The sequence below is a fragment of the Malaclemys terrapin genome, chromosome 4, assembly GCF_027887155.1.
Source record: "Malaclemys terrapin pileata isolate rMalTer1 chromosome 4, rMalTer1.hap1, whole genome shotgun sequence".
Lineage (NCBI taxonomy): Eukaryota > Metazoa > Chordata > Testudines > Emydidae > Malaclemys > Malaclemys terrapin.
Genome location: NC_071508.1, coordinates 81,789,735 through 81,813,820, shown reverse-complemented (window position 1 = coordinate 81,813,820; position 24,086 = coordinate 81,789,735). Strand labels below are relative to the sequence as shown.

Below are 24,086 nucleotides of genomic sequence, written 5' to 3'. Positions count from 1 at the left end.
CGGCACGCTCAGGGGAGTAGGCGGGGCCGGGATTTGGGGAAGGGTCCAATGGGGCAGGGAGGGGCGGAGACTTTGGGGAAGAGGTTGGAATGGGGACGGAGAAGGGATGGAGGGGCGTGAGCACCCACCGGCACCAGGGAAAGTCGGCGCCTAGCCCTATGGTTCCAGACAGGTATGATCATTTTTCCATAGTGGCAATAGTGCAATATTGACAATTTCAGTGTCTTTTCTGAGTTTGTACTGTGCACGGTAGTGTTTCCTCAAGAGCTCTTTATTTGATATTTTATTTTACTACCCCCAAACACAATGCCAAAACGAAAGTGTAAATTCTCTGCAGAACTTAAGACGAAATTCCCGTGTTTTCGAAGTGGTAGAGAAGAATGGGAAGCTGTAGACCTGGTAATTACATCTCTGTGAAAAATAAAGGTGCTAATGATTTACAAACTCATGTGGACTCATACAAGCACAAAAAAGCAGTTCGAGGAGACAGCTCATCAACAAAATTGACAGATTATTTTGTAAAAACAGGCAGCAAATCAGAGGATGCTGTTACTGCAGCAGAGGATGCTTTTGCATTTCACACTGTTAAGCATCATAATAGCTTTAAGTCAATAGATTGCACATCTGTCTCGTTGAAGACATTCCCTGATTCTGAAGTAGCACGGAAATTTTCAAGTGCTAGAACCAAGACAGAAGCAATTGTTACCTCTGTGCTTGCACCACATTCTGTTGATGTTGTTCTGAAAACGTTTGAAGAAAATGACATAGCTTACTGTGGAGTTGCTACAGATAGAAGCAATCATGGTTCAGTGAAAATATTGCCATTAATTATTCAGTATTTCGACTGGAAGAATGGTGGTTTGCAGTCAAAATTGATTGAGGCCGAGAACACACCTAATGAGACTGCCAACACGATTGCTCATTACATAAAAGAAATGCTTGAAAAAAATGGTTTGTTCAAGAAGTGTATTGCATTTACACGTGACAACTGCAATACAATGTTTGGAGGACTCCGGTGTGTTGAAGATGGAAAGTATGTTTGCAATCTTAAAGAAGTTGTTGCAGAAGAGAACATTAATTGGTGTGGGTTGCCCAGCACACATTTTGAACAACTGTGTTCATCATGCAGCAGAAAGAATGAACGTTGACACTGAGAACATTATTTTTAAAATTCACCAGTACTTTCATATCTACATTGTCCGAACTGAGCAGCTGAAGGAGTACTGTGATTTTGTTGATGTTGAATACAGAAAGCTGCTTTCTCATAGCAAGACACGATGGCTGTCATTATTTCCAGGCATTACAAGGCTGATACAGATGTTTCCGGCCTTGAAGTCATTCTTTCTGTCACAGGACAAACCATCCACAGTGCTTAAGACATTTTTTGAGTATGAATTAAGTGAGATTTACCTCTGGCACATGCATTCACTCATGAATGTATTCCAAATTTACATCCAAGAAATCGAAAGGGAAAGCAATTCTGTCATGGAAGTGCTGAAAAGTTTGAACTCGGTTCACACTATCCTTCTTGAATGCAAGACTCACAACTTTATGTCCCTGAAAGTTAAGGGACAACTGGCACAAAAGTGCATGGAAGGAATTGATGAAGAGTGTGCCAAATTCTGTGCTGAAGTCAGGGCTGGCTCTGGCTTTTTTGCCACCCCAAGCAAAAAAAAACCAAAACAAAAAACCAAAAAATTGGGGTGGCCAGAACAGCAAAGCAAAAAAGAAAAAAACAACAACCTGCGGTGCGGCCGGTGTGGCAAAGCAGGGGGGGAAAAAACCTGCGGCACGGCCGGAGCGGCAAAGCAGGGGAAAAAAAAAAACAAAAAAAAAAACCTGCGGGGCGGCCGGAGCCAGGGTGCAGGGGGACTCCCTGTGCTGCAGACGTGCCCAGCCTAACGGGGGGGAGGGAGCAGGGGGGAGAGAGAGAAGGGGGGCGGCCAGGGCTTCAGTAGGGCGCTCGCCACGGGGCCCTGACCGCCACGCCACCTGCTGGGAGGGCTTCGTGCCGAGGGCTGCCCTGCCGGGCTTGCTACAGACCTGGCGGCTGGGGCAGACGGAGCGCACAGGCCACTCCCAGCAGGGCGCTTCCCTCCTCCGCCCCCTACAGGGCGGCCGGATCGGCGAACAAAAAACAAACAAGCGGCCGTGCCGCCCTAGGATTGGGCAGAATGCTGCCCCGTAGAATCTCGCTGCCTCAAGCATGAGCTTGCTCGGCTGGTGCCTGGAGCCAGCCCTGGCTGAAGTAGATAATATGTACACCAGATGCTTAGAATATTTGGAGAAGTGGCTTAGACCGCTGGAAGACTTCTCTTGTTTCAGGAGGATTACCCTGAGTGAGACACCGAATTGGAGTGATGTGGAACCTTGTATCAAGTACCTGATCGATAAGGGATGCAAATTGATGATATGAAGTGTTTTGATCAGATCAGCAACCTGAAGAAGTTTACGGAAAGTTGCAATAGTGATGAAGAGTTCAGTAATTACTTGCTAGCACACCAGAAGTGGACCAAATATTTTGAGAAATCCAAAAACATTGAGTGTCATTCAGAACTGTTAAAGATTGCACAGTTCTTCTTTGCTATTCCTTCTCACAATGCAAATGTAGAGTGAATTTTTTCACTGATGCAAAGCCAGTGGACAAAGGAAAGGAACAACTTGAATGCTGAGTCTCTGAAAAGAATTCTACTTGTACAGTACAACTTCAGACAAACTTCTTGTAAAGACTTTCATGCCTTTTTAAAAAGCAATCAACCATCGCTGAGAAAAATGCGATCTACAGAGAAGTATGTGTGGACACATGAGGAGAAAGAAAACTGAAGAACTGGTGAAAGGAAAGGACTCACTACATATAAAGAAGTACAGTAAACTTTAAATAATTAAACTTCACTTTTGAGGCCACATCACTTTTTCTTATATATACTCAATATAGACGACATGTAGCGCACAGCATATACAACAGTATAACAACACATTAATACAACGCGAGTTGGTAGATACTGGGGCAAATACCTCCCCCCCCCGTGGAGTGTCCTCTTTTTTGAATGTTCAAATAGGGTAACCCTACCATAGGTACAACCATGAGAGCAACAAGCCCTAACCCTTCCCTCGGGAGCCGAAGCCAGACCCCGCCCCCCATACTAGCCCCGCCCTCAGGGATGCGAGCCCCGGGAGGCCCCGCCCCCAGAGACACCAGCCGCCGCCCAGCGGCATCAGGGCCCGATCCCGCTCCGACCTGTGGAAGGAGAGTCCCCGGGCGCGGTTCTCCCGCGTGTCCCGGTTCGGACAGTTTATGGCGGAACAGGCCTTGGGCATCGTCCGGCAGAGCCCCGGGGGCTCGAAATCCCTATGCCGTCCTGACTACTCTGCCCCGGGTGTCATGGCGGCGGCGTAGGCTGTGGTTGGCCCCGGCAGGGACCCATCGTCAGTTCCGCCCCTGCGCGGATTGGACCCGGCGGGGACCCGTCGCCCCGGTCTTTTCTGGGAAGGAGAGACCATGGCGGCGGAGCCGAGCAAGGCGGAGATTCAGACTCTGTTCAAGCGGCTGCGGGCAGCGCCGGCCAATAAGGTACCGGAGCGGGGCGGGGCCGGGCCGGGCCGGGCCCCATCCCGTGGCCGGGTCCTCCCGGTCGGGACTGGGCCCCCGAAGCCGCTTCCTGCCTCTCCTGCTTCCGGGGACGCTGCGGGGCCCGGCCCCTGCCGGCTGGGGGGGCGGCCCCCCGGATTGTGCCCCAGCCCGGCCTCGGGTGCCTGCGTCCTGGCAGCGAGACAGGCCCGTTGTCCCCTGGGCTGCCCGGCTGCTTCCCGGGTGGTGGCACCTCCGGGGCCGGCGGCCAGGCAGCCGGACCGGCCGTGGTGCTGGGGGCGGGCGGGGCGCTGATCCGCTGGAAGTGCCCCAGCGGCCCGGGGACGTCACAGCCGGGACGGTGTGAGCGGAGGCTGGAAGCGGATGGGGGGCGGCTGCCCAGCTGCAGGGAACACTTATTATTTTAGCATTTAATCTGCCAGCTCTTCTGCTCTGCTTTCGTGTGGAAACGGGGATACAACCCCACCCAGCTCAGACCTACCTGTGGCTCTTCAAACTGATGCTAGGACCACCTCTCAGACCCTCTGTGACTTCCTTACTCTTCCTCGCTCTGATTTCCCTTTAGGCCTGCTTTGACTGTGGTGCTAAGAATCCAAGCTGGGCCAGTATTTCCTATGGCGTATTTCTGTGCATTGACTGCTCTGGAGTCCACAGGTCACTGGGTGTGCACCTAAGCTTTATCAGGTTTGTATGTTTAGCACAAGAGTTGAAAGGGAGTGGGGATGCATTGTGGGGAAGGGAAAGATGTTTTGATCTGCAGATCAAGGATGCATTCACTCACAACATTTGCTTACCTTGTCATTATTGGAATTAGTTGAGGTTTGATTAGCAGGAGGACTTCTGTCAAGCAGGAGGCACTTTATTCTTAAAAGTGCACAATTTTCTTTATAGTTTGCTGAATGTGTAACACTTTGAATTTGGCTCTCAGGTCTTTTAACATATGAAGAAACTCAGTGAAATAGTCCTCAGAGCACCAATGTGTTACGTGCATTACCCTCAAGGGAAGAGCATCTGGAGTATTCTGTGTAAGAGCTGGAATACTAGCGAAGAACTTCACTCTTTTCAGCGATATCAGTAAGAGGGGAAATGAAGAATGAAATTAGAGCTAAGATGATAAATGCCTGACTGAAATGGATCGACATAAGTGGTGTAGTTTGTGACAGGGAGATACCAGTAAGATTAAAAGAGAAAGTCTAAAAAAATGGAAGCTGTCCAGTTTTAATGTATAGTGCTCATTGTTGAGCAGCAAAGAAGAAAAATGAGCAAATGATCTGTTCCACAGAAAAGCAAATGTTGAGGCGGATGAGTGGTATAAGGAAGAAAGGCCATGTCAGGAATATGTGTGTGTGTGACTTACTCAAAGTGAGACCCATAAACAAAAGAATGAGGGAGTGCAGGCTCAGATGGTTTGGTCCTGTAAAGTCCAGTCTTGACAAATATGTGGATAAGAGAGTCCAGCAAATTAAGGCCAGCCCAAAGAATGGAGGGATGTCATAAAGGAAGGAGATGTATTAGCATGTGATGTGATAGAGGCTGAGACACTGGACACAGCTCCCAGGGCACTTTGGAGGGCTCATAGCGCAGACCCCATTTGATGGCATTAGCTCAAGGAAGAAGAAGAGTAAGAGGTGGTGATGTATTGGGCTTATCCAGACCAACCCCAGCAAGGTTGATCATCACTGAACATTGTGTGGTGTTTTGTTCATGTCTCAAATGATAGGACTCCCAACCTTTCCATTGCAGAGATTGTTCCTCAGCCTCACAAGCCATGCTATCTTGGTGTTTCTCATGGTATTTAAGCTTCTTAAGACAGGGACTGTCTTTTTGTTGGGTCTGTACAGTGCCAAGTGCAATGGGGTCCTGGTCTATAATTGGGGTCTCCAGGCATGTTTGTGATAGAAATTACTATTTATTAGTCTAAGTTTTCCCACTTCTTCCTGTTACTCTCTCTGCTGTTTATACCCTTTGGATGTTTACAGACTGGTCTTTCCTTAAGTCATTTCGTAACTAGAGTAGACAGATTTAGCTCTTCATCTTTATCATAACTGAGACCCTCAGCCCTTGGATCACTGTATTGCTCTTTTCCGATCTGCATCCGGTTTACCTTTTTGGCATTTGGATGCCAGAACAGAAGGTAATATTTCAGGCTCAGGTGCACATGCACCAGAGCCATGGAAGAAAGCTGTTCTCTCCCTGCTCAGAGATATGAAACCTCTGCAACCTTTTTTGGCTTGCTATAGTGAGTGACCCTCCTGTTAAACTTGCCATCTACTGTCTCCCTGACAATTTCTACTTTCCAGGTTTCTCTCTCCATTTAGTATCTGTTCCAGCATGTGTTCCTCCAGATGTGTATTAGCATCACTTTCAGAGCAGAGTCTTGTTTTGTTGTTTTCTGTCCATGTTTATAACCTTCCTAGATCTGTTTTTGTTGCACCTACCTACTACCAACAGAAGTGTCCTAAACTTGTACCTGTTTCACTGGGTCCCAGGCTAATGTCCAGATGCTCAGTACATTATCATTGCACTCTCCAAAACTTGTATGCTCTGCCCTTCAGGAGGAGTTAAGTCATTTGTTAGGATGGTTGAGTAAGTGCCCTGTTGTGAGATCCACACCTATATGATATCTGACTTTCTTCCAATCAGGGCCTGGGCTGTAGCTGGTGTCTCTTTGCATACTGTCCTAGCATAGGATGGGAGTGTGGATCTCGCTCTTCATTCTACTGCTAATGTTTCTGCCAGTATGCAATGCCCTTTTATTTTGAGTAGTGCCTTTCATATGGCTTGTAAACCCACCCCTATGCTTTAAAACATAATAGGATGGGCTGAATATATGTGTCTTCAGTGGTGTGGTAGGATCAAATCCTGGAGAACAGGAGATGCTGGCTGGGATCTCCCTCTGAGTGCAATGCTAGAGGGAGACATTTTTACGTGGGCATTATATATCCAGTGTGGGGAGCAAGCCAGTGAGATCAATGACCATTACAAACTCTTCTTAACTCCAGTTACTGGGTGGGAAGTGAAATAGGAAGGCTACAGATATCCCACATGCTTCCAGAATGGTGTGACTAAATTGCAGTGAGATGTCAGGCTCTGGCTCTGCAGGCTGATACAATGCTTCTGAATCCAGGACACCTACACCTTCCTCATATAGCTGATTTGTTCTTGCACAGGTCTACAGAGCTGGATTCAAACTGGAGCTGGTTCCAGCTAAGGTGTATGCAAGTGGGCAGCAATGCCAATGCGGTGAGGAATCTCTATAGGCATTTTGTTTGATTTCCCTTTCAGTTGTGAGCATTCTCTGCTCCCTGTGTGCCCAGCTCCTCCTGACATGGCTTTCTTGGTGCTTGGGTACCATTCTCCTCTCACTCTCTCTGGATACCTGCAGGAGAAGAGAGGCACTTTCATTTTCCATCTCCAGTTAAGGGGTCAGAACAGTGACCCTGGTGGAGATTAGAGACTCCTGATATATAGGACTGTCATTTTCCTAGATCTTCCTTACATGAGATCTGAAGGGGTTTTTTTAAAGATAAGGGAGTTCTGCTCAGGAAGAGCCTAGAAGCCCTGCCCCATGCTGTGATTCAGAAGCACTCCTCCCTGGGAAGGGCTGGTAGTGAGTTCTTGAATCTCTGGATCCTGGAAGAGCAGGATCTGGGTGAAGGCGGAGTTGAAGAGTAGCTGGTATATTTCTGGGGAAAAGCACTTTACTCCCCTTACACCCCTCATTCTCTGGGAAGTTACCTCCTGTTACTGCTGCTCTCAAGTTGGTTACTGATGTCTGATGCTTGTGGGAGTTTGACTTGGCTGTCTGTAGACTGATTATCCGCTTTTCCTCAGACTGCCTTCTTCCGCCAACATGGCTGCACCACCACAGATGCCAATGCCAAGTATAATAGCAGAGCTGCCCAGATGTACAGGGAGAAGATCCGGCAGCTGGCGAGTGCTGCCATGGCCAAGTATGGCACCAGTGTAAGTGCTGACCAGCCTGTACCACAGTGAGAAAGAAGCATGATGCTGATTGCTGAGTCATATGTGATGTCTTCTTCCTTTCAGCTCCTGGTAGATGGACTGAGTGGAACCCCAGGCCATTCCCCTGAGAAGAACGATGCTGACTTCTTCATGGAGCACACGCAGGTGAGACAGATCAGCTAGATGTGGCTCTCCCTGTGGAAAGCTGTTTTGCCAGCTTGCCAGCCGCCTGCTTTCACACCTAGTTTGTATGAAAAGGGCTGATTGCAACTGAACTTGATAATAATATGGAGCTGCAGCCTATGAAGACTACAGTTCCCAGCCTACAGCATGGTCCAGGAGTGGAGTATTGCAGACTGGAACCTCTGACTGCTGCCACTCTGCATTGTAGGTGAAGGACAGCTCTGAGCACCACTGGGGAACTCTGTCAGCTCCTTTTGGCCTATAGGCCTTGTTTTGGCCACCCCTTTACTACCTAGACTCTTTTTTAGACTGTTATGCCAAGGACAGGTAGCCAGCAGGAGCTTGTGTACAAATCATCCCTGCTGTTTGGAGGTCCAGGTCTGTTAGATTTGGGTTACTGCTCATAGTAGGTGGAGTAAAATGGGAACAGACCTGAAGGAATGTAGGATAGTCAGAATAGACAAGTCTTCTACCCTCCCTCAGGGAGCCAGGTGGGGGTTATCCCCTCAAATATGGGAAGTCCTTCATCTCAGTCTAAATTGTGATGGCATCCCTGGTTTGTCTATCTCTTGAATGAGACCTCTTGTCTCCCCTACCCCACTGCATCCAGCTCAGCTCCATTCTCACTCACTGGTGATTTCTTGGAACTCCTGAGGGAATGCTGACTGCCCCTAATGTCATCAGTGTCTCCGGAGAAACTGAGATGTGCATGGATACATGTTATCCTCTTTCGATCTATAACTGGGTGGCGTCACTATTCACCTGGGGTGGGATTGGTAACTGTACTGGGTCATTTATCCCTTTGAGACTCATTGTAGCATGTTTCAACCTTTAAGCTTTCCAGTACCTGGGATGTGGCAGAGGCCGGTCAGAATCCAACGTTGTCCTCAATGGAGTCTGAGAGAGCAGCAAAGCCATTGGAAACCAGCGAGATGCCACGTGAGTTCACTGCTAAACAGCTTCTCTTCCAGCAAAGAATCTCACTGGGCTGGGGTTGGAAAGGTTCAGATTCTCCCTTGCTCCCTGCATGGGCAATGAGTGGAGGTTCCATGCAACATAGTGTTGGAGTTCCGGTGAAATGGATATGTCTGGGAAACCCATTCTGCTCCCAGATCCGAGAGATTGAGCAGTTCTTCGCTCTCCTTGCAGCATGTGCATGGAAACAGGATCTTTATGACTCGGGGTTTGCCTGACCTGTTTTCTTGGTGCCCATCTGCAGATCTCAGAATCATTTCTACTGCTTCCTTCTTCACTATCCCTTGCAATAGATGGGATCTGTATATGGGGTGCATGGAGCAGGGGCAGGTGAACCTGTTTCCAGGTAGATGTTGCAGGGAGGGAAGGGAGCCACAGAGAATCAGGGATGTGGAAGAAGTGCTGCTTTTTGAAAGAGCTTCATATATTTCCCTGTAAGCTGGCGCTCAATGGTTTCTTGACTCCCTTAATGAAGAAATTTTTAGAAGGAGTAACTTGCTGAATGAAGACCCTATGTCAGCTGCTGTGAAGAGTCATTTGTGCTCTGCGGATGTTGCAGCTTTCTGAGAAACATCTGGAATGCATCTGTTAGGGTAGGGGTACTGTGAGCCCCCTGTCAGGCGGGAGAGGCTGTAAATCTGTAATCTTCTTTCCTCACTATAGTCTGACTGCTCATCTTGTCTCCATAGAGTCCAACCAAGGCCCATCTATTGACCTGTTGAGTACATCTCCTAAAGCTCCTCTGGGTAAGTGAGAGAGCCTTCTGGTTTCTCCTACATCAGTGCCTGTCCTCTCCCTGTTACACTGTCCCTGAATCATTCTTGCTTGGCTCCAGCTGGCTCTGGGCCTGGCACAGTAGCTGTCTGTGCAGGTTTTCTCTAGTGAGATCAGTAGAGCTGGAACTGGCTTGAGACCATTCTCAGTTCTGTAATAGGAATTTATCCTCCTGTGGAGTCTGCCCTCGGGGATCTGTTGTTGGCTTTCCAATCACATTGTGCTCTTGGCTCTCGTTAAGTTACCCAGAGGCTCAGGCTCTGCAGTCATTGATTCCACTCTATGTACTGGAGACTTCCTGCCCTGTTCACCGTCCCCTTCCAAATTTAAACAGGCATCTCATTCCCAGCAGTTTGCTCCCATTGTAGGGTTTAGCACAGGTGACTGGAGCTTGACTGCCCTAGGGACACTCTCGTAACTTTCTAGGAACCCAATGACAGCATATAATTGTCATACAATCAGCTCACTTCAGCCTCTTCTTCAGTATGGAGGTGTGGCCAACAGGGACGGCAGGTCCCACGATACTGTCCTCCATCTGGCTCTGTAGTGTGTGGCCGGAGCCTGCATCTCCCTATTAGGAAGTGTGTGTGCTCCTGGCCTGCACTGTGCCCAGGCCTGTTGTAAACCTTAGTCCAAGAGTAAACCTTTCACTCCCCGTGTTTTTCTCTCCCTCAGACGCGTCCATGTGTCTGTCTGCACAAGGGTCTGCTCCTGCCAGAGGTAACTGGCTAACAAATAGCCTGCACTGGCTGCTTGTGGCACCTCTGCCTGCCCTCGTCTGTGATTCTGCCTTCAGCCCTAATGTTGGCTTCCTGGGCAGCAGAGTACATCCAAACTTCTGCCCCCAAAGTGGCGGATTCCAGGTGGAAGGAAGGGTGTGAGAAGCTGCTGCTGCCTCTCTGCCCCATTGGGCTTTAGGACCCAACTAGCCTCCCGGGCACAGTGGGTCATTGCCCCCTCCAGATGTCTCCTGCAACCAGGGGCACAGCTATGCTTCCTGTTGCTTGGACTCTTCTGGCTTTCTGGATGACTCTCCCTAGAGGCATCTGTGGTGGGCACCGACCCCTCTTCCCCCACCTCTCCCTGGTGCTACCTTTCCTTTCTGAGACAATGCTGGAGCTCTCCCAACAGACAGATCAAGTCTTTGTCCATTGACCCCACCTTCACCACCAAATACAGGACACCAGCTGCATGACATGTCACTTACTGGTGCAGCCAGAACTTCCCTCAGAGTGACATGCCTCCCATCCAGGCCCAGCCTGTGTGCCTGGAGCTTCTCATTCTTCATGGTGGTCTCACTGCTTCATTCTTGGCTCGGTGAAGTTACCCGGGCTGTGCTGTGAAACTGCATGATGTGCCCTGGACTTTGTTGCAGCTGGGCTGTGGATTTTTGTGTGTGGGCTGCCGCCCGGGCTGTTATGTACTAACCCCAGCTTGTTGAGTGCTTTCACTCCTGCTCACTCACTCCTTCCTTCCTGTTCCAGAACTAAAATCTTCCCTCATCGGAAAGAAGAAGCCAGGCACTGCCAAGAAAGGGGTATGTCTGAGCTCCTGTTACAGGGGGCTCTCCCTTGCACCTTATGCATCCCTGCTTTCCTTCTGCTGGTTCCGGCTTGTTCCCTGGCACCTCGCTTTGCTACCCTTTTGAGGCTGCCTCTGAACCTGGCCCTCCTTCTGAGGTGTCTGATGCCTGCTGATGAAACCTTTTCTTTCTGCCTGATTAGCCAATTGATGAGGCTCTGCTCTACCGGTTCTTCCTCCCCCCGCACACTCAATGCCTTGCTAAGATGAAGGCAGTGAAACTATCAAGCCTTGTGGTATTGAGAGTACCATAGGTGGGCCCAGAATGCACCTGGCTAATCCCATACTGCACTGCACAAGTAGTTCAGTTCACTCTCTGAGTGCTCTCCCTCTCCTCTGAAACATCAGTCACTTGCTGCTATGTGGTGTGGGGCACTGAACCAGAAAAGCTGAAGGCCTGATGTGCTGGGTATTTGTGATGGGCCCTGGATGTCTTAGGGAGAAATTCTTACTCTGGGTCTGTTTTATCCAGCTGGGTGGAAAAAAGGGGCTTGGAGCCCAGAAAGTGAGCAGCCAGAGCTTCAGTGAGATAGAGCGACAAGCCCAGGTGGCTGAGAAGCTGAGGGAGCAGCAGTCGGTGGAGTCGAGGAAACAAGCTGAGGAGTCCATGTGAGTGTCAAGCACTGGGAAAGCCACGGTCATGGGCTGAATACTTGCTTGCCAGGGCAATGAAATTGGCATGAGGTTGATGCTCTCTACCCTGAGAACTCTTAGCCTGTAGGTGCTGAACAAGCAGCAAGGTAGCTCTCTGGGCAGGGGCAGGAGCAGGAGGTCATCTGAAGTAGGAGTTGTCCCTCCAGCAAGGCAGAAGCAGCAGTGCTGTGACTATTTGATTCAGTGCCTCTGAAAGGGGTTTGGGTGGGTAGATGTGGCAGTTCCCTGTTGCTTCATTGATTCTGGTTCTGTTCCACTAATGCCATTTTTGGGCCTGATCCAAAGACTGGGCTGGGATCAGGACCTGCTGTCTGTGCTCAAAGACTTTATACACTAATTAAAAATATGTCTCTTATAAGAAAGTGAACATAATATGGAAATCCTAGTGTAGATCAAGCTACATTGAAAAAACTACAGCATGCCTTTTCTATGCTAGGATTTTACAACGTGATTGCTTTGTCATTGCATAAACCTACCGTTCCCAGTGCAGATGTGACCAGAGTGATTCCCCTCCCTCGCCCCCCCCCCCCCCACACACACACAACACCAACGCTCCACAGTATCCACCTTGGGGGAGAGGTGACCTTGTATCCACTACTGTTGTTTCCTTTAGAGTCACTTCAATGCGACTGGCCTATCAGGAGTTGCAGATCGATCGGAAGAAGGAGGAAAAGAAACTTCAGAACCTGGAAGGGAAGAAACGCGAACAAGCTGAGAGACTGGGCATGGGATTGGTGTCCAGAAGGTATTTATTTTGGGGATGCTTGGGGTGGTACTTTGCTGCAGGAAAGACTATCTGGGGATACTTTGCTCTGGCTTAGATTTGTGCAGGAGCCTGCTGCCATCTTAACAGATAAGTGTTTGAATTTTGATTCAGAATGCCTATGTGATGAGCCGTGGCTGGAATCACTTCCATCCCTTGAGAGGATGAGGCGGGCCCTGCACTCAAAGGGTCTTTGACCCCTGGGCCTCATTGGCGGCATTTGCCATCCTACATCATCATTGGATTATGGGGAGGTGAAATAACACTTGGTATCTCAGTCCAATTCGTCCAATTGCATCATGGGATGGTGCTGGAGCCAGGCTGTACTGGCTCGGGATTCTTAGCATCCTCACCTTCTCAGGGTCGGCCAGTTTTAGTTGAAGCAAGATGCTGTAGGGTTGCGTGGATGTTGCCACACCCTGGTTGGGGGTTCCTGAAGCTTGAGGCTTGACTCCCTGCCTTGTTGTTAGTTCTGTGTCTCACTCCGTGCTGTCCGAGATGCAAGTGATTGAGCAGGAGACACCAGTGGCTGCGAAATCTTCTCGCTCCCAGCTGGACTTGTTTGAAGATGCCGGAGGCTTCACATCTGGACCCCCCAAGTAAGGCTGAGCCTCATTGTGGTCTTTGGCTTAGTCCTGTTTTTTTTATGGCTGACCTAGCTGAGTCCCATGTGCTTGGTCCCTAGGTACAAAGATAATCCCTTCTCACTGGGAGATGCCTTCGGCTCGCGATGGGAAACAGATTCCTCCTGGGGTGTTGACAAAGGGGAGGAGGAGGCCACAGTGACCATCTCCAGCATCCGGCCCATTGGAGAGAGGTAAAGGGCACCACCTTGCTGCTGCTGGAGCTCAGACTCTGGATCCCAGGGGCGGGCCTTGCAGTGAGGTGGATCTAGGCTGGTGTCCGAGGGGAAGCCAGGCTAGTGACAGTGTCTGTGTCCAAACACAGATGATTAAACCCCAGCCCCACAAGCCTCTTCCATGCCTCGCGCTATGAGCAGGATCTATGGAAGCCTCATCTCCATGGGTACAGCAACCAAAAACAAAATAGAGCCCTCGGTGTGTCACACAGAGGAGTCCCTTGGGCTAGGTCACTGAGACAGGAAGTACCCAGTATCTACACTGGCTCCTTAGTGAAAGGGACTCTGGCCTTTGATGCTCCTAACAGGGAAGCCCATGGCCTAGCGACACAATGGGAACTCTTGTACTGATCTCAAGGACCAAAAGAGTTAAAGGTATTTTATAAACTTCCACTGTCCAACATTAGAATAGTGATGCTTAAGTTTGGGGGTTCTTTCTACGGCCTTGGTTTTACTTGGTTCCTTGGCAAACACCCAAAAGCATTCATTCCAGTGTTGAAAGTTCAGGGATCAAATCCAAGGAATTATAACAAAAACATTTACAGTGAAACTGGAATTGTAAAGCAAACTTAATTAAATCTATTAAAATCTTTCTTTTTGGAGGCAAAATGTCAGAGCCTCTTATTTTCAAAACAACCTTTTTTGATGAAAAAGAATGGGTTAGTTGTACTCTGTGGTATAAAGGATGTTTGCTTCTCTTCTAACAAACAGACACAAGGTGGAGGAAAGAGGGAATAGAAAAAGTAAGAGAGAGGTAACTGCTGTTGATGGTTTTTTGGAATACTGGATGGCTGGTCAATTATGACTATGTGCTTTGGCTGTTAGGCTGACCACAGCACCGGTAGCTTGGACGCCAGTTTGTTCTGGTCGGGGGTGTCCCCTGATTGGGTCTTGTTTCCTTAGACTGGGCAGGATTGTGGTCATCTCATCTTGGTGTGCTGGTGCAGTGCAGTGCAGTTGATTTCAGGATTTGATGAAAAGCTGAGAGAGAGAGAGAGGATAGGAGGAAGGAAGGGGGGTGGAAAATAACACGCAAGGAAGGCAGGCAGCACATGATCTTACCTAATTGCCAGTACTGCATAGGCTGGAATCCCCACTGATGGGCTGAGGACTGGATGGCATGATGATATGATTTTCAGGACTCACAAGTGAAAAACAAAGTTCCTTGAACAAGAGCAAAGCCTAATGGCTTTCCTCTTAGAAAGAGAGTCTTTCAGTTTGGTCTGCTCCTTCTGTCTGAGGGTCAGGGAAGATAAGACGAGACAAGCTGGGGATGTAAGGTGGGACAGGAGAGCGATTTGTTTATTTTCAAAGTCTCTCTTCAAGAACCCCCAAAAAGGGGGAAAACTTGGTGGCATAGTTCTTTTTCCCCCCACTCTCATTATTTTGTCCACCAATCAGGCCTACTGTCCACCACGCCAATTTTGGTTCATTAACTTCCGGATCCACATCTTCTGTTTTTACCAACCATGGTTTCAACAGTCCTTGAACCATATCAGCAGGCCCTTTTTTGTTTGCACTGATCCAGTTTCTCTGTATGATTCTCTTGCACTTGTTTAATAACATTCATTATTGAAAACATGACCTATTTTCCATAATTAATTTTCAAACAGGCAGAAAGTTATGGGTTATTGTGACATTTATTTATGAACTTACCCATACTTTTTATATTTGAGCTACAATTGGGGGTACATTTTTAGGGCTACTAATCACAACAGAACCTCATGACCGCCAGTCAAACTCCGCTTTACTAAACTGCCCTCCTGATTGGGGGGGATCAGCAGTGGCTCTTACCTGTGGCTTTGTAGGTTTGCTTTGAGCAATGTGGGTGTCAGCAGAGTGGAGCTGATAAGCTGCCTTCTTTGCTGCTTCAGTGAGCACAAAGATTTAGTGAGGTTTCTCTCCTGTCTCATCTCCCTCAGACCCACCAATAGGAGGGAAGTAGAGAGCAGGACATCTGCAGTGGAATCAAATGAAGCTCGGCAGAAGTTCGCTGGGGCCAAAGCCATCTCCTCAGATATGTTCTTTGGGCGGGAAGCAGATGCTGAGGTAAGTGCCACACTTACTCCCGCACCTGCCTTTCCTGCTGTACTTGGGCTGGTACTTGTCCCCTGGCCTGACACTCTCCCATCCTGTCTCAAGCCCTGGTTTTATCCCTTTTTGTTGTAGCTGAGTCTGAGTCTTCTGCTTTCTCCTTGATGCAGTATGAAGCCAGGTCTCGATTGCAGCAGCTCTCTGGCAGCAGTGCCATCAGCTCCGCAGACCTCTTTGGGGAGGCTGAGAACACACACTCAGCAGGTTTGTTAGTACCTAGCGAAGGGAGGGGAGCGGGCAGACAATGGCAGACTCCTGGATCTAAGCCTAGAAGGGTCATGGCTGAGGGGCTGCTATGAGCTGAATAAGCAGGGCCTGCTGGGAGGGGGCTATTCTTGTCCTCAGACCCCAACCCACCCCTTTTGCTGGCTCTTGGCAGGTGGTGTGTCAATTGGGAACGTGCTGCCTGCAGCTGACATCACCCAGTTCAAGCAAGGAGTAAAATCTGTTGCTGGCAAGATGGCCGTCCTAGCCAACGGTGTGATGAACTCTCTCCAGGTGAGGCAGGGGTGTTCCTCACTATGGCCAGGGGTGGGGATCTGAGTGTCCTACCTACTGGGCATGTTCAGATGAACAGCTGGGTAATTGAGTTGAATTTGCACCCTATGGATTTCAGCCTCCTAGTTCTTGCCGCATCTGCAGGAAGCTGTCTTCCCTTGTCCCCTGCTTGGGCTGTGCATATACACAGTGGGTTTGCAGGGATCAGTTCCTGTGCAGGCATTTTCATGCTACAGTTAATGACAGCTGCCCTCCAGTACTACAGTGGCATGGAATGGTCTCAGCTAATCTGTTTTGGGGCTGATTTGAGAGCACCTTCTTGTGCTGGTAAAGAAGACCCTTTATTGCTCTAAGGTCTCCTTCCCCACAGTGCATCCCTGGGCAGAGCCCTCCAGGGTGGGGCTGCTTTCCTCTGACCTGCCCTTTGGCCTGGCATCCCAAGTGTTTGTGATTAGCTCTGTGCTGGTCTGTCTCTCAAGTCCCTAGGAATGTTAAACATCACAGGGTGTCTCTGTCTCCTCATAATGTGAGTGGTTGGGACAATGATTCAGGGTGCGTTTCCTTCCTCAGGATCGCTATGGCTCATATTGATGACCCAGGGACTGCAGCTCAGACGAATGCCAGCGAGAGGCACCAGTCTCACCTTGAGTTGCTTGGAGTTATGCTGCAGGATTCTGTTTTAGTTTGTCTGGGGCGGGGTGGGTGAGGTCAACAGAAACAGAAGGGGATGAGGAGATGCCCATGCCCAACATCCTTTCCAAATAGCTCTGGAGTCTCATCTGTATTAGAACCAATATGCCCTCAAACCGAACCTTCAGCCGCTAGGGTGGGAGGCCTTGTCTCAGAAACCCCACATTGCTCTGGACTGTGAGACAGGAGGTGCAGGTAGCTCCAGCCTGCACTGGCCCATAGCTTGTTGTCTCAGCAAGTGACTCTGTTTAGGGAGTTCCCACTTGCCCTCTGTCATCAGGTCCACAAGGAAATGACCCCCCCGTGTCTTGCTCAGTGCTGTCACCCCTTCTCCATACACAGGCTAGTATGGCTGGGGAGGGAAGCTCCATTCAGTCACCACATGGCAGGAGCAGTGGGAAATAGCAGTAAATGTTGTTGTGAAAATAACATTGGGTTTTCCTAGGACCTGCAGGAATCTGTTTTGGTAGCCTAGTAAGTGGGAGCATCTCCCTTCTGTAAATTAAGTCACACTTACTGATGTTTCTGTAAATCAGCATAGACAGAATAACCCCAGCAAAACAAGAACTTAGTCTTGTTACATCAGGAGGCCAAGCTTAGGCCTGGACTCCAGAGGGAGCTGAGCATTGCAGAGGTATCTGCAGGCTAGGTGTAGAAACCCAGGATGTCTTGTTTCCCAGGCACACCTCTTACTCAGCTTCTTCCAGCTAAGCTGGGGCTGTGATAGGGTTGCCAGTTTTGGTTGGACATGTTCCTGGAGTGTTCATCACATGACATTATCTTTCATTAAAGACTAATCTTTAATTCCTGGAGACTCCAGGACAATATTGGAGGGTTGGCAACCCTAGGCTGTGCTTGCTCTGCTTGAGGAACAGATCAGAGCCTCTTGGGGGGTGAGGTGGCCTGGGGCACAGAGAGGAATTGTATAATGTCTAGTGTCAAAGCACCTTGCCTTCTGATGGCTCTCTGCTCCCGATCAGGAAGTGTCAACCATGTTAATACTCACAGGTCTCCCCTAGAGGGGGCCCTTGAGGGCTGGGCTGAAGGCACTTAGCAATGAAAAAAGGGCTCAACACTCTTACAAATGAAAACTAAAATTCTGTGTGGAAATGGAGGCAGTAGCCATTTGTTCTACTGGCCCAACTTCTACTCAGGGCAATTCAGCCAGCATAGCTCTACCCAGGGCCAAGTCCCCCAGGTGTGTTGGGCCTCCTAGACTGGTTTGCACTGACTTCTTATGCTTGAATTTCATGCCCCAGCCCCCTCTTTGGTTCCACTTGTTCTGTGCACACAGAGATGGAACAGCACAAGCTGCACCCTATTCCTCCTAGCACAGTGGTTCTGGGCCTTTTCCTTTTTGAAATCACTTTAACTGAGTAACCCTCTCTGTGGGTAGAAGAGGCAAAGGGCATTCCCCTTTCCTTTCCCTCCCAACAATGCTGCTTTGATGCCCAAGTAGCAAGGGCGTGGCACCAGCCAGGAGCATAGTGCAGAGTATGCTGAACCTCTGTGTGCAGCACACCTACCTGGAGCTAAACTAGGTTGAGTTCCTTCATGCTGTACTACTGAAGGGCAGGATCTCTTCATTTTGCCTAATTTTCCCCTAATTTTAACATGGGAATTAAATTATGGTCCAATACAGGTCTGTTCCCCCCCCCCAGTACTTGTTGGCAGAGGAATAGCTATGGATGGTCCTCATCTGTGCGGACTCCCCTGTGAGTCTGTCAACCTGTAAGGTGTAGTAGCACAGTGGCTACAGCTTGGACCTAATCCCCCTGTAGGGGCAGTGACTGTTTCCCTCTCACATTCTAATGTGTGTTTGGTGCCTAGGTCCTACAGTGATGGGGAGATTTGCTGGAGAGGGGAAAGCTCTAGCCATCTGATTTAAAGGCCCAGCAGGTCTTACCCACCCTCCTTTCTGTGGTTGTTCAGTGCAGACACCCAACTTTAACTTGTACAGCTGCAGGATCTGAGGCTCTGCCTGCCTTGCCTTCCTGCAGTTCTCTCCTATCCCCTGTGCACCTTCTCCAGATCCTGCTCACTGGGCTCTGAAATATGCACTGATGCTTAGATTTTAACTATTAAAATTGTCTTGGAGCAAAGCAGCGGCAGCCTCTCCAGCTACTCCCTGTCTGAGGGAGAGGATGGCAAAGGCTGGTGCTATGGCCTGGTGCTCCTTCTGTTCTGAGATGGGAAGGGATTTCTCTTCTCTGGACTGTTCATATTATTGAGGAGATAATGGTATTAATGAGCTGTTTGTGGCTGGGCTTGGGGCTCAACCGTATAAGGGGGAGTGAAGTGGAACTCTTTCCTTCAACTAAATAAAATCAAATACCTGTATGTTCTCTGGCTCGTCTCTTTCTAGAATGGGCCTGGGGTGCTGGGTGGTGCAGGGAGGTGTGAGAGGGAGCAGGCTTGAGCAAATGTGGGCAGCTCCCCCTTCTGTAACATGGGCTACATGAGGGATGCTCTGTACTGGGGCAGGGCTGTGTTCTGATTTGGGTTCTCAAATCACTAACCACCCCCTACTCATCTGATTCTTTCCAGCTGGCTTATGCTGGGCTATGCAGCTTACTGGAATGAGGCAGCAGCAAATGGAGAAGTGGGTGGTGGGTAGAGCAATCCACTTACTAGCAACCTTCCACCCTTGCCTTGGAGCTGAAGCTGGCGTGGTTGGTCTAGGGCCAGGCCAGAACAGCCCCTGTGTGTTACACACTAGTGTAAGTGGCAGCTGGACCTGGCTCAGGCTCTATCAGTAAACTGCAAGTAACCATCAAGCCTCCAGCTGGGGAAAGTGATGCCCCGCTGTTTGGGATTCCTAGAGCAGGCCTGCACAACTCGTAAAGCGGCGAGAGCCATATTACTCCAAAGGAAACAGCTGAGGGCCAAACCCTCCCCTAACACTACCTAGCCCCCAGAAACACAACACCCCTCCCCCCCCCCCCCCCCCCCAGCACCCTCTGCCCCGCAGAAACAACCCCCGCAGCGCTGCCTGCCCCGCAGAAACAAACTCTCCTTCCCTAGCACCGCCCCACCGAAACAGCGGTATTGAACCTCGCTAATATGTTATAGCGGGCCCCTAACGTAGTATAATTAAGGTAAAAGAAAACTGTCTTTTTGCTAGAAGTAGAATAAGATCTCCCCCCCCACTTTGTAATCAATTGCCCTGTTGAATGAATGAGGATGGAAGGCAAGCACCTCCAGACAGCTGCAACCCTTGGAGAGGGGATGGGAGCTAGACCAGATCAGTAGAACAGGTCAGCCACTGACTCACCACTCGCCTCCTCAGCTCACCTGCCCCCCCGCCACTGCCCGCCCGCTCACCTCCTCAGCCCCCCCCCGCCACTGCTTGCCGCCTCAGCCCCCCCCCCGCCACCAGCTCACCTGCCCCCCCACCACTGCCCACCCACCTACTCACCCCCTGCCACTGCCCGCCCCCTCAGCCCCTCTCCCTCACTTGCTGCTTGCCTACTCACTCCCCACGGGCCGCACAGTGAGCCCACCTTCTCACCATCTGCGGGCCGCACAGTGAGCCCACGCGGGCCGCATGTTGTGCAGGCCTGTCCCAGAGAAACCAAGCTTAGGTGGAGCTAAGGTTGAGAGTTTAGAACAGTATCTTAGAATAAACTACATTAAAGGGATGTTGTAATTATCTCAAAACCAAGTATGTTAAACCCTGGAATGTCAGAGTTAGGTTTTAAGTTTAACCACTACATGAATTTCCTGAGTTTATAATTCTTTGGGTTGGGATGATTATAATATTTCTCTAATGTAGTTTAGGGTAAATTACTGATCTGTACTCAACCTTAAATTTATTTTATTGTAGCTTTTGGTTGGAGGGAAGTGGCATTGACTGAGCTTGTGAGGTCTTGGCGTTGAGTTGTGTATTTCTCTGTTTAGAGGTAATATGGTAACTTTTGAATGCTGTATTTGATCACTTCCAAAATGTCAAGGACTATTTTAGCTATCCATGTGCAGAACTCTACTGATTTTGGTGAAAATCAGTAAAGTGGAAGGGGTAAAAAGGGGGCAGGGGAGATGCATGGAGCATCTGGCTAGTAGGGCCATTTAGCTTCATCCAGGTGTCTAATTGTCTACACATACACCTCTACCCCAATATAACGCGACCCGATATAACACGAATTCGGATATAACGTGGTAAAGCAGCGCTCCGGCGGATCAAAGCAAGTTCGATATAATGTGGTTTCACCTAAAATGTAGTAAGATTTTTTTGGCTCCCAAGGACAGCGTTATATCGGGGTAGAGGTGTAATAGGAGCATTTCAACACATTCCATCATACTAATATCCCCATCACATCACTGTCTATCCTCTTTGAAAGAGAAAGTAGGATAAGGATTTGAGGGGTGGAGGAGAATAGGGGCCTCCATAGAGGCCTGGGGCACCGTGGAGTGATGGAGTGCAGAGCCCCTGGGGTGGGGTTGAAGAGAGTCCCTGAAATAGAGGGAGATTGGAAGATGGCATGCAGGGAGCTTGTGAGGAAAATGGAACGACGCAAGGAGCAGCTGATGTGTGCAATGAGCTTGGCCTATAGAAGCTATGACATGAGCCATCCTGGTGTAATGTGTGACCACTGAACAAACTCAATGTTACCATGTGCTATTTCTAATCAATAAAAAATATGAAGTCAAAATTAAAAATGATTTAAGGCTAACTTTTATAGCTAGATTAATTGGAGACAGCACAGCAGCTGCTTCAATTAATCTGGGTTTACAGCTGCTTTGTTTTGCCAGAGCAATGCAAATCATCTGGACTCTTCACCCCACTTTTCCCTTTCTTGCTGTCCTCTCGATTCCCACTATTTCTTATACCTCCTTACACTCCTGTGTGTGCACACCAGTTTTCTCCTCCCTTTGCCACCTCCCATATTACCCTGTGCACATGCATACCCTAACTTCCCCCTCCCTCCTGCCCTATCTGTTAAGGGATCAGCTGCAGTGTGTAACTTTTCAAAAGATACTTAGGCTCGGAGTCGGTGTCTATATTTGCTGCTGTTCTCAGTAAAGGTCATCATGCAGAAGTGTCTTGTTTCAAAATGGCTGCCAGCAATGGGACTGAAGCCACAGCTAACATCAAGGAACATTTTGTTTGAGAACAATGAGCGATCCTTCTCAAAATGACTACCAGCTGTAGGCCACTATGGCTCAGGCCTCTGTGAACAATGGGAGATGGCAGTCATTTTGAAAAAGGGCAGTTCTTTGGAATTCTGATGGAGACCATATTGTATGCTTCTCTGCTAAAGGAGAAACTTTCAGCTATGAAGAATAACTGGGGGGAAATTACTATTAATCCTAAAAGAAAATATTCAAATTCAGCTGTGATGCAAGATTTCAGTGAGTTTTAATTATAGGGGATAGTTGTAGAGTCTGTTACTCTGTCATTATTGGGGGCTAAAGGTTTTGTTCGCTAAATTTTTGAAGGACCCATTTTTAATTAACTTTAATTCCTAAGCTAATTACGAGTTTTACTTGTAAATTCTCAGGAAGTTCATTCCTTACTCAAACTGCTATAATTTTTGGAGGGATGTTCTGTATCTTGCATACGTAACAAAAAGATTGAATCCCTTTTGAGTTGAATTTTGCACTTAAACTGATTTGTTACTGAGCTATCCATAATTCAGTAGGGGAAAGACCTAGCAGTGTTAATGCTGCTTTTGCTGCCAGTGCAGAGGTTTTGAGTGATACTGTCACTCTGAAGCTTAGGTCTGAACTCTCTGGAGGCCTTCAATCTCTAGGTTTGTGACTCTGTTAAAAAAAAAAAAAAAAAAAAAGGGGGGGGGGCAAAAAAACCCCCAAAAAAACCTCTGGGTTTCAGGAACATCAAGTTCCCTCCTTTGGTCACCAGGCCATCAAATGAATGTGTTAATGTTTAACAGTGTGACCAGAGGGCTCTCTATTGAGCTGTAGGAGAGGTGGGGAGCAGAATCCATTGCAGCACATGAGAAAAAAACTAAGTCCCTCCTGTCTTTAACTAATTTGCTCTGCCTTGTTTGGCCTCAGACACCAATTCTACCCCTCCCTGCCATGTTCCAGGCTGTGTTCAGTTCTTATTGGGCTTGGGCACTATACACCATGCCCTTGCAGAACATACCTCCACACAAGTGTGGAGGAGGAAGTCACTCTCTGCCTCCACGTCAGCCAGCAAGAGAGCGTAGCTGGTGAAGCATTGGCCTATAAGAAAAGCACAGCAGAGACACAGCCTGAAGTGGCCTGGGTGACCTGATAACTAAAGTCCAAGGGGGAGGAAGTTGGGTAGAGCAAACTCCTAGGCCAGAGATAGAAGAGAAGATATTTGGGCCTAAAGGAATCAGCAATGGAGCCTGCACAAGGCTCCTCTTAGTTCCAAATCTTCTTGATAAGAGATGGTGCTGCTCCTTAAGTTGTAACAGGAGGCAGGTGGAAGAATCAGCATGGGAGGACAGTGTACCTGGCAGTCTCTGCAAACTAACCGGGGCTAGGGTAATTTGTAACTCATAGCACAAATTTTAGAGGTGCAGAGCATATTCAGCTCGTTTATTTCAGCTGGGAACTTGGCTGCTTCGTATCTTCAATAATATCATAGCTTATTTTTGTGTGCTGGGAGTGCAAGAGATAAGACTAACCAGAGATAGATACAAAACAGTTGAGCTTGTGAGGGAACAGAGATGTTTCTCAGCACTTCACTGTAGCTATCCACCATGGCCACCTGGGGGGGAGGAGGCAGAAAAATCCCCTGAAACAGCTACACAAAGTAGGAGTTAGGCTGATACTTCAGAGCAAATTTCAGGGCCTTGCAATACTGAGGCAATTCTGAGTATGGGGTTGGGGGGAGGGGGTGAGTGTAGCGGGTGTCAGGCTTATGACTCTTGGCACATTGGATGAGGTAGGGTCTGAGGTGCCACTGGAGGTTGGCTCTGCTGTGCTAACTAAGGTCCAAGCAAAGTCAGGCATATGGATGACAAACCAGCTTTGGAAAAAGGCAGAGGCCCAAGTGGCTGATCACAATGTGTGGCACAGCTGGCTGGCCCAGGCCCCGTGAGAGGGGCAGGAGGGAGGCAGTTGGCAAGCTCGGGGGATACTCAGAAGATGAAGGTAGGCTCTGGGAACTGGAAGGATGCCCGGGGCCAATAAGCAGGGAACAGGTCAGCTGGGGCCCAGGGTCAGGGAAGGTGGTGACGTGATGTAGGGAGAAGCCCTGGGCTGGGATCACTTCCTCTCCCCGGGCCATTGCTAGGGGTCCCGGCACCTCCAGCCAGGGGCGCCCCGAGCCGGAGCCAGAGGGGAGCTTTTGTTCCCTCCCTATGTGCCCGCCCAGCTCCCCATCGGGCCTTGCCGCGCTGCCGGGGCCGGGCTGGGGCAGAGGCGCGCGCGAACGCAGTTGTAGAACGCAGCGTCAGGCTGCTGCGGCAGCTACCCCGTCCCTGCGCATGCGCCAGTGAGACTGTGGCACCGCGTGAGTCGGG

General features: G+C 49.2%; 1 protein-coding gene across 2 annotated transcripts; it reads left to right on the top strand.

Moving 5' to 3' along the window:
• Positions 1-3,397: 3,397 nt before the first annotated feature.
• ARFGAP2 (ADP ribosylation factor GTPase activating protein 2) lies at positions 3,398-18,966 on the top strand. Of its 2 annotated transcripts, XM_054024822.1 has the most exons (17): positions 3,398-3,571; positions 4,155-4,273; positions 6,760-6,832; positions 7,424-7,555; positions 7,640-7,720; positions 8,575-8,677; positions 9,403-9,459; positions 10,163-10,207; positions 10,972-11,024; positions 11,541-11,677; positions 12,336-12,467; positions 12,956-13,084; positions 13,171-13,302; positions 15,267-15,393; positions 15,549-15,642; positions 15,818-15,936; positions 16,507-18,966. In XM_054024822.1, the coding sequence occupies exons 1-17, from the start codon at positions 3,500-3,502 to the stop codon at positions 16,525-16,527; spliced, it is 1,626 nt and encodes a 541-aa protein (XP_053880797.1). In that variant the 5' UTR covers positions 3,398-3,499; the 3' UTR covers positions 16,528-18,966. The 2 variants fall into 2 exon arrangements, with proteins under 2 accessions (XP_053880797.1, XP_053880798.1); XM_054024823.1 differs by lacking the exon at positions 10,163-10,207.
• Positions 18,967-24,086: the final 5,120 nt, after the last annotated feature.